This window comes from Phalaenopsis equestris, unplaced genomic scaffold, assembly GCF_001263595.1.
Source record: "Phalaenopsis equestris unplaced genomic scaffold, ASM126359v1 Scaffold000800, whole genome shotgun sequence".
NCBI classification, from domain to species: Eukaryota; Viridiplantae; Streptophyta; class Magnoliopsida; order Asparagales; family Orchidaceae; genus Phalaenopsis; species Phalaenopsis equestris.
The window spans coordinates 473,177-483,069 of NW_018165240.1; the positions used below are offsets into that span (position 1 = coordinate 473,177).

At 38.6% G+C, this 9,893-nt stretch overlaps 1 protein-coding gene across 3 annotated transcripts in view; it reads right to left on the reverse strand.

Annotated features, from left to right (window-relative positions):
- Window positions 1-7,466: 7,466 nt before the first annotated feature.
- LOC110031311 (protein REVERSION-TO-ETHYLENE SENSITIVITY1-like) overlaps window positions 7,467-9,893 on the reverse strand; it is a 19,615-nt gene continuing 17,188 nt past the window's right edge. Inside the window, exon 4 of one of the 3 annotated variants that reach the window (XM_020734453.1) lies at window positions 7,467-7,970. In XM_020734453.1, the coding sequence (XP_020590112.1) occupies window positions 7,575-7,970 (396 nt within the window). In that variant the 3' untranslated portion in view covers window positions 7,467-7,574. The remainder of the gene's footprint in view (window positions 7,971-9,893) is intronic. The other 2 variants (XM_020734452.1, XM_020734454.1) reach the window with 2 other exon arrangements.

A 9,893-nucleotide genomic window follows, 5' to 3' on the forward strand; every position in this document is an offset into this window, starting at 1 on the left:
GTTACGCACAGGAAGTCCTAACCTAAAGGCTAGCTCTAGGAAATCGACGATCCATCACGCAGGCACGTCGTCGCGCCGACCCATGCCGGCGTATGCACCCCGTGTGGGCAATCGAACCCACACGCCTAGACACCACTAAACCTAAGGCTAGCTAGGAGTTTAGGGGATCTCACCACCGCAAAGGTTGCAGACACGTTCTATTTATTTGCTCCAAGTCGTTGACGTCAAGTCTATGCTCCAGTGTATCTCATAATGAATCATGCAACAAGGAAAATAAGAGATAGGAATCAGTGATGCATATTATTTAAAAAAATAATAATTTTGGCATATAAAAATATAAACAAAATATGCCTTGGCGAAAGGATCGAACGTCGCCCTTCGCGTTGCAGCGAGGTCACCTCAACATCGTAGTCGGAGCCTCGACGAGGGAGACGCAGAAAACACCTACGTGAGAGTACCCCCAGAAAAGAGAGCTTTGAGTCGGAAGAGGATGCGCCGACACACGACATCCCACAAGGAAGGTGCTCGGCGGGATGAAGGCCAACAAAATTTAATTTTCGACGGGGCATCACCGGATGGTTTGTAGGCGAAGAAGAAGAAAACAACGAAGGAAGTGAGGCCGAAAAAAAAAGAAGAAGAAGAAAGAGAAATAAAATAAAATAAAATAAAATAAAATAAAAAATAAAGGAAGGTGCTCGGCGGGATGAAGGCCAACAAAATTTAATTTTCGACGGGGCATCACCGGATGGTTTGTAGGCGAAGAAGAAAAAAGCAGCGAAGGAAGTGATGCCGAAAAAAAAAAAAAAAAGAAGAAGAAGAAGAAAGAGAAAAAAACTAAAATAAAATAAAATAAAAAATAAAAATAAATAATAATAATAATAATAATAAATCAGAAGAAGAAGAAAAAATAGAAGAAGAAGAAATAAGAGCTGAAGAAGAAGAAGAAGAAGAAGAAGAAGAAGAAGAAGAAGAAGAAGAAGAAGAGAAAGGTGGCGTTGGCTGACGAGGAGCCGCCGGCGAGTTTCAAGCGCCGGAGGAGTCCGCCGCGGCCTGTCGGCCGCGGCTCCCTATGGCGATCGGGAGACGAATCGCGAAAAAGGAAGGGAGAAAAAGGAAGGGAGTCGATTCCGCAATCTGTTCGGCCGGAGGAGGTCCGGCGACGACGTCGATCTTCGCCGGCGGCAAAGAGGAGGGTCGGCGAGGCTCGGGCGGTAAGGAGCAAGGTTTGCGATTAGGGAGGAGTCGGTTTTCGATCCCGAGGGGTGGCTGTGAGAAGATGCGGAGGATGAGAGGGAAATTTTTTTTTTTTCTTGTAACCGTTTTTTTTATTTTTTGGGAGAGAGAGAGGAGGGAGGAGAGAGGAGAGGAGGGAGGAGAGTTACGAAGCTTTTTTTTTTTAAAAGAAGGAAACGAGGGGTGGCTGTGAGAAGATGCGGAGGATAAGAGGGAAATTTTTTTTTTTTTTTCTTGTAACCGGTTTTTTTATTTTTTGGGAGAGAGAGAGAGGGAGGAGAGAGGAGAGTTACGCAGCTTTTTTTTTTTTTAAAGAAGGAATTTTTTTTAATTATAATATAAAAATGAAATTCTCCCCTACGTAAATTCGACGCTCTGGGCGCGACCGCACTGTCCGTTTCCTCGTCTGGGGTAGTTGGGACCACTTATTTTAGCAATCGGAACGAAAATAAAAATTCACGTATTTTTAGCCCGCACGTGAAACCGTGGTCCAACGAGTGTCTGTCCTAAGCGGAATCGACATTTCGGACTCACTCGCGTGGTCTGTTTCGTTGTTCGAGGTCGTTCAGACCACTTTTTCAGCAAACGATCCAAAATGATAATTTGTGTATTTTTAGCCCGTATTTGAATCGTTAACGACATGAACGCCCTTCTTAAGTAATATCGACGTCCTGAAAATACTTGATATCAAAAATAAAAAAAAATGATGCCAACAATGGTCCTCCAGAGATTGTTTGAGAAGGGATATACCTCATCTGAAACCACAGAGGACCTATTTGTTAAGCATTTTATTTGAAACTTGTAATGATGATATTGGTGAGAAAATAATATTTTGAGGAACTTGAAATGACAATTGGTGTGACTCTTATTATTATGTGACTCTTCAGTTCGTGTGCCAACCTTTTAAATAAGGTTAGGGTTCGCCCTATTTCACTTTTGTACTTTGTTTTTCCAGTAATTTGATTTCTCTTTCTTTGTCTTATGATCATTTCGATCAACTGTAATAGGTCCCAAGTATTCCCCAGTTCTTTTTGGCACTATAGGGTGGCCGATCCATCCTTCCTGACGGACAAGGAGGTGAAGACCTCTAGGACAGGTATGGGTTGGATTCTCATATTATTTTCCACAGGTTGTTGGTCGAGGAGCGACTGACAAACAATATTAGCCCTGATTTGGTGTTCTACCAGGTTCAGTTTCGGTGCAGTCTCCAACAACCCTTATGGTCAAAGCTCAGAAGCACCTTCACCAAATACAATGTTATTCCGACACAAGTTCTGCCAAACTCTATTGTAGCCAGCATGACTTCCGTCAAGTTCTGTCGTTGCTTCAACAACCCATGTGGGGACTTATAGTTTTAGGCAGCTTCTGCATTGATTTGAAAGAGTGGTCTTGCTTCATTCCATTTTGAAAAATAATCGACCGTTACCAAGAGAAACTTTTGCGGGCCTCTTGACGAGGGAAATGGCCCAAGAATGTCAAGTCCCTACATGAGAACGACCAAAGGCTAGCTTCCAAGTGAGCTGATGATGTAAATGCACGTATTATTGACATTGCTAGCACCTTTTTGAGAATTTTGTCGCATTTTTCAAGAGTGTCGGCCAAAAGTTCCCCTACCCTTGCACGTGGTAAGCTAGAGTCTTTAGTTCAGATTGGCTACAACACTCTCCAAAATGTATCTCCCGGAGCACATCTTTGACTTCACCCTCTCTCAAGCACCTTAGGAATACCGAAGTAACCGACCTTCTAAATAACTTCTCTCAATTACTAGATATAGGGCGTCTTTGATTTTACAATGCCTGGGATCTTTGATACTTTTTATACTATCCCAGTCTCCAAGTAGTGGATGTATGAATCCATCCAACTCTTAGTCTCGTCAACCCTACCTTCATGATCTCCAGTTCGTCGATTGTTGGCCTGGTAAGTTTTCTGGGCATTCCTCCCAAACAGATGCATTTGGAGAGGATATCAACAACTTGATTATGCTCCCGACTGACGTGTTCGATGCAGAAGTTCTTGAATCTTCTGATTTCCTTTTTTATATTAGAGAGGTATCTAGCCATCAGCTCATCTTTAGCTTCAAATTTCTTGTTAACCTAATTTGCGACTAGCAAGGAGTCAGACCTTCCTAGGATGTTCCAAGTGTTTATCTCGCATGCTAGTCAGAGCCTAGTAATTAGTGCTTCGTACTCTGTCTAATTATTCATAATGTCAAACTCCACCGATATCGTCTCATAGAGATGCTCCACGGCTATGTTGCATAGGGTCAGCCCTACTTCTGTTGTTGCATGTTTGGAGGCTCATACGACATATACGATCCACATCTTGTCTTCAGTGATAATTCTCTCTACCGACTCCTTTGTCATGGAGAAGTCAGTCGGAAAGTCTGTGATTGCTTGGCCTTTAACTACCATCTGAGGAACATAGTTGATATTGAATTTGTTGAGCTCTACCACCAATTGCAGTAGTCAATTGGAGTGCTCCAACTGTGTAAGCACAAATCTCAAAGGATGGTCTATGATGACTCGGATCAAATGCATCTGGAAGTATGGTTTTAGCTTGCGAATGGAAATAATTAAAGTGAAGGTTTGTTTTTCCATAATTTGGTACTTGATTTTGGCACCATGAAGCACTTGGCTTGTGTAGTAGATCAATATTGTTTTCCCACCTCCTCTCAGACTAGAATTGAGCTTACAACCTCTCGCACGACTATAAGGTACAGTGACATCTCTTTCACTGATTTCGGGCTTTGGAGCATTAGTGTGGATGCTAAGGAATCCTTCAAGTTTCCGAAAGCCTCGTTGTCATCTCCAACACTTATGCACAAGTAGTAGGTTTAAACGGGTTTATTTCATACTTAAACCATTTTCTACAAATTCCTCGCTTCAAAGATGTTTTGGGTATTTCAAGCTTCAGATTTCTAACTCTCAGCATCTCGATTTGGAAACGGGTGATGCAGGCGGATAAACTCTCTTTCTCTCCCTGCTTGATGTCAAGTAAGGTGTCCAAGTCTTCATCGGTTTCTGCACTTTTTAGAAGTGTGAAATGAAGAGTCTTTTAAAATCATAATAAGTTGGGATGGTTTCGATCAGCAGGCTATTAAACCATCGAAGGGGTGATTCCTTTTGGGTGGTTAAGAAGAGGCGACAAATTATGGGGTTATTGATCTGGAGCAGATCGATAGATGACTTGAACAATGCTGCATGGTTGATCAGGTAGGTTCTCCCTTTGAAAGAGCCCAAGCAAGGAATTCATAGCTTGGACGGTGGTACCGCCTTTTTAATTTGGTGAGTGAAGACCCCTTCTATGAGCGGCCACACAAGCACTCACATATGCTCCTCCCATTGCTTGTTCATCTGCGTAGACGTGGTTGTGTCGGTGTATTAAGACTCACCTTGCCCCCTCTGTCCGCTAGTTGTTGACCTGGTTATGTGAGATAGATAGATTCCTTGATGGGGGCTTTTGGGGATGCCCTGAGGTTCCACTTCTAAGCAAGGCGCCTGGTCGTTCCTCTGGGTGATTGTTGCTTAAAGGAACTCTAATTGCTCCATCGAGGGTCATCTGGGCTTGTAAGCCCTGAACAAGCACTTTGACGTCTGGTTGTGCTTCCTTATTGGGTTTCATGCATGTAATTTCTCTTTCAAAAGTTTCTCCTTCGTAGTTAGCCCTGCTTCTTGTCTGGGGCATGACCACTCTCATCGCACCACCTTTCAGGATGTTGGATCTCGGATTGTCTTTCATGAACACGTTTCGAGAGTTAGAGTCGAGTGAAGAAGAGAATAAAGTGAACCAAGAGTTGCTGTGGAGAGTTTCAGGAGATAGTCCTCTTATTCTTATTTTTTCTTCTACTTATAAAGGTGTATTTTGTGCAATTACATAAAAAAATGAACAGTTATGAAAATTGCTCTTAATATGATCAATGATCTAATAAATCGTACGGATTTCATTTCAGATATGTTTTATACTTTGAATCTTGATTTGTCAATAATTAGTTCATCGACTTGCTAGAATTCAGGTGACTTTAGCGATCGACTGAGTGGAGACCGTGTCTTGTTTTGGTCGACCAAGGCGTTCGATTAAATGACGATCTCGTTTGCCATGGAAAAAGTTGGTCGATCATCCAATTGTGATCAGGGGATTTATGCCTACGCTTTGATCGGTCACTCAGTTGATCAACTGATTAGTCAATTTGCTTTGTCGGGCGAATAATGGCTCACGTGTCGCTTGACTCAATTCTTATGGGGCCTGCGTCTCGTCTATCTGGTCGGTTCATCACCTCACTCAAATACCCTATTTACAATGTATAGGGCGGATCTTGTCGCTGCTTGTGAGAGGTATCTGATGAGACTTGCTGCCATGATGAATCACGTCTCGCCCTTGACAGACCTTGTCACTATCAGGCATGGGACCATCTCCAAAGCTTTGATATGTTCCGTGTTTAGAGGTGTGGCTTCACCTGCTTGGCACTGACTTATTGATCCACTGTTTACCATTGGGAAAAATATTTTATCTTTGGTCATAAGTTGTACTTGAGATTCGTGTCGGTAGCTCTGCAGAGTATGCCCCCTGGGGTCGAAAGGAATGGCCTGAGGCTATTATACGAGTCTCAGGCATCCCCAATGCACCTAATAATTCGAGTACCACATCCTCTACCGGGGGGAATCGAACCCCAGATAAGAGTGGACTTACAACTGACAAGCAGATGCCTGACCAACTGATCTAAGCACGCAGTGCAAAAAAAAATCAAAATTATTAATTTTTTTTTTATACCAATAGGTTAATAATAAATAAATTGTACATAACCAACATGAGGCTCATATTCAACAAATCACAATATTCTAAACATTTTTTTAAATATTTTACAGCATATTTTTGCCATCTAACTCTAATGCTCATTAGAGCTTACCCATAGATCAATCAACAATGAGAGGCAAAGCTGATCAACATAAACAAACTATTTGATTTTGGTCAATTTAGTCTAAACATTCCACCTAGACTTTAATCCAAGCATAATTAGAATATAAAAAACAATGTAATTGATGTTAAATTTTAATCTTCAAATACATAATGCTATTCCAAAATGCATAAAAGCAGCATAAACTCATTCACATTCAAATACAAAAAAGAAAATAAGTGCATATAAGCTGGGGTGAAACTAGACTATTAGTCGGTTTGGGGTAGCTGAAGTTTATTAATAAATTGTTGATGAGCTGTTGATAAGCTACTGAAAAATAATATGTTGTTCAAAAAAGTTGTGGCGATTATTACAATTTTTTTTTTTAGAAAAGTCAAACGGCCGCTAGAAAATTGTCACCGCACTATGCCAAGAACGATGTGAAAACGCTAATTTCAGCAGTTTGAAAATGTTGTTTTTTGAATAAACTTCCAAAACACAATTTACCCAAACGGGCCGGGCCTGAATGTGTTTTTAAAACGCACTACACCAAATAAGCTGCCCCAAACGGGGTCTATGTCTAGGGCAGACAATTGCTCACCATAGAATTTGAGACTCGTTATAACTAGTAAACTTTAATATTTGTTTCTATATATTTTGAGTATTTTGCACCCCCAATATAATCGTTTGTCTAATGCTTAAAAGAAATTAAACATTTGATGATTTTGCTAATCATAAAAAATTAAACTGCTTCTGCTGTATTGTATAAGCTTTCATATGCATAAAAATATACATATCATTTATATTTTAAGCCAATCTCAAGCCGACTCAATTCAAAACCAACTTGAAGATCAGACTGGGCTAACCCCCTAACTTGTGACTCGATTAAAGCCAAAAATCAATTCAATCCTCGAACAAATTTTAGCTATAAACTCCTAACCATATAGATGATCTTATGTGACGACAAACTCAGGAGCAAAACCAACATTATCTTTTAGAGCGAGTAAAATCATCAAATATAAATGCAAAAAATAATATTTCAAACATCTTACATCTATCATTCATCATTGACACACAACATAAAAACATGAAAGCAATTTCTATTACTTAAAAAACAACAATAATAAATAAGTATAAAATCATTCCATAACCATATGCTTGACACTACATACATTGAAACTTTTCGGTACATTTATACGCATACCATCAAATTCCTATCTATTTCCATTCCAAACCCTCTACCTTTTTACATTTCCCACATTCATATCTTTCACATCTCATCAAAAACACCATTATTTTAACCTTTAAACCCCAAAAAATACATTTTTTTATGCATAAATAAAGAGGGATACATATACTAAGTAAAAAATTGAAGTATATATGTCAAATGTGCAAATACATAACAATTAAATGGTATATATACAAAACTTCCATCTAATAACCGCATACATCACAACCGCACAAGATTCCTGAAACAATATGTTCCAACAAGGAACCAACCAACGAGCGCGAGCCCAAACCCACCGATAACTGCGAGGAAATTCGTGCCGCCCAACAGAAACCCTAATCCGAGCACAGATACGGGAGGCAGGAAGGACTTCAGCACAGCGATTCTATCGACCCAGATTCCTCTGAAGAAGATCAGAGCTGCTAGATTCACGACATTCCATCTTCTGTGTCCGGCGTAGCACAGGCGATTCAGGCAGTTGGCGACGAAGCAGTGGCAGTTGCAGGTGAGAAGGCTGTAAGATCTGTGCTGGAAATCATGCGTGCTGTTTCTGAGAGCTGAGTCCCAGGTGATCATCTCATTGCTTTCCAAGGCTTCGTTTTTGGGAGAGAGGGAACACTGTTTTCAATTATTGCAGGAAAAACTTACATATATACCTCATGATTCAGCACTTGATAGTTATATTTATAACAATTAACTGTTATATGTTCATGCATGAAAGCTGCATTTCAGATTTATAGAATTGGTTGAGTGTTTATGTGATGTCAAAAGATTTGAGTGTTGTGCATGTAAATAGAACTGTTTTTGATTATGTAAACATATAAAAATTTTGTGGTGTGTATGTAAATGCTCCTTTTGTTTAAGGATGATTTACATACATGTCACTTAATTTCTAAACTTGTCTAATATCCGAACTTTCAAATTATATATATATACCACCAATGGGAGGAACATGCCACTTTTTTTAAGGGGAACAAACCGCTTCTCTAGACCAAACGTGGGAGGGGCTAGAGCAACGAAAGACAATGATATTTCAGGAGCGGCAAAACTGATAATTCAGGAATGAAAAAAGACTAAATTACTCTCTCATATAAGTAAAAACCTTGACATTACCTGGGTGCACCCCTGATGCCACCTTATATGTGCATGAAAAGGTATATCTCACTTTCTTAAAGTTAAAATAATGGTATTTTTTATGTGATATGAAAGAATATAGGAGTTAGATGTATAAATGCATTATAATTGAATGGTATGTGTGAAAATGCCCCTTGTTCTAAAGGAGATTTACATGGATACTATATAATTCTTATGTTGGTATATATATATATATATATATGTGTGTGTGTGTGTGTGTGTGTGTGTGTGTGTGTGTGTGTGTGTGTGTGTGTGTGTGTGTGTGTGTGTGTGTGTGTGTGTGTGTGTGTGTGTGACATCTAAATTATGCTATTTACTTTATCTAATGCCAGAAACTTAACATCAAATAAAATAGAACTGTTAAGATTAATTACTCTAAAGTGGAATGCATCTTTTCATGGATATACTTCGATATGATACTAAAAATGAGTGTTATATGAGTAAATATCTATGTTGAGGTGTTAGATATGCAAAGATATAAGTCAGATGTATCACGGCATTGTGATGACAAAGTCCTGATTAAAGATGGAAATGCTAATATTAAGAGTTATGATGAGAGGGGATTCAACATGCATAGAGGGGGGGAGTAAGAAGACAAATTTGAAGACTTCTCTTAATTGATTGCAAAATAAACAAGTAATTGTCATTAAATTAATAATTTACCCCTTAATAAATCCTTTTGCACAATACAAAAGTTAAAAAAATAAAAGGAAGAGTTAACTACAAGCCACACAATTCCTGGGTGTTTACATATCTAAAACATCAATTTCAATTTTTACATATATGTCGACTACACTATGTATGAAAGCATGTATTTCATCTTTTAAAAATTAAAATCTTAAAATTTTGATGTAATATGAAAGATTGAAGGTGATGTCAATGTAAAACAAAACAAAATCTAGGTATTTGAAATATAAATACATAAGAACTAGGTGGTTTGGGGCTTAAAATTTTTGCCCCGCCGAAAGCAGTGGTGAATAAAGTGGGTTGTAAACTTTGTTTATAAAAAAAATGTGCAAGAGATGCATGTTAGGAGTCATATTTGAGATCTCTCTATAATTTGATGAATATATATATATATATATATATATATGCTGACAGTTGTGTTATTTTAGAATTAGTTATTAAAAAATAAAATTTATCATATCAAAGAAGTAAAACTGATAAAGCTTATAGTATAATTTGATCTCATTTGATTTTATTTTAATTTGCATCTTAAGAAAAAAAATTTAAAAATTATAGATAATATTTGTCAAGCATTACAAAAAAGACAATATATATGTGTGTGTGTGTGTGTGTGTGTTCTATATATAGTATTGTCTACCGATTCTTTTGTTGGTAGAGTTTGTAAGACTTCTGGAGTCACGGGTTCATCTAACAGCGTCTGACCAATCTTTTTTATTATAT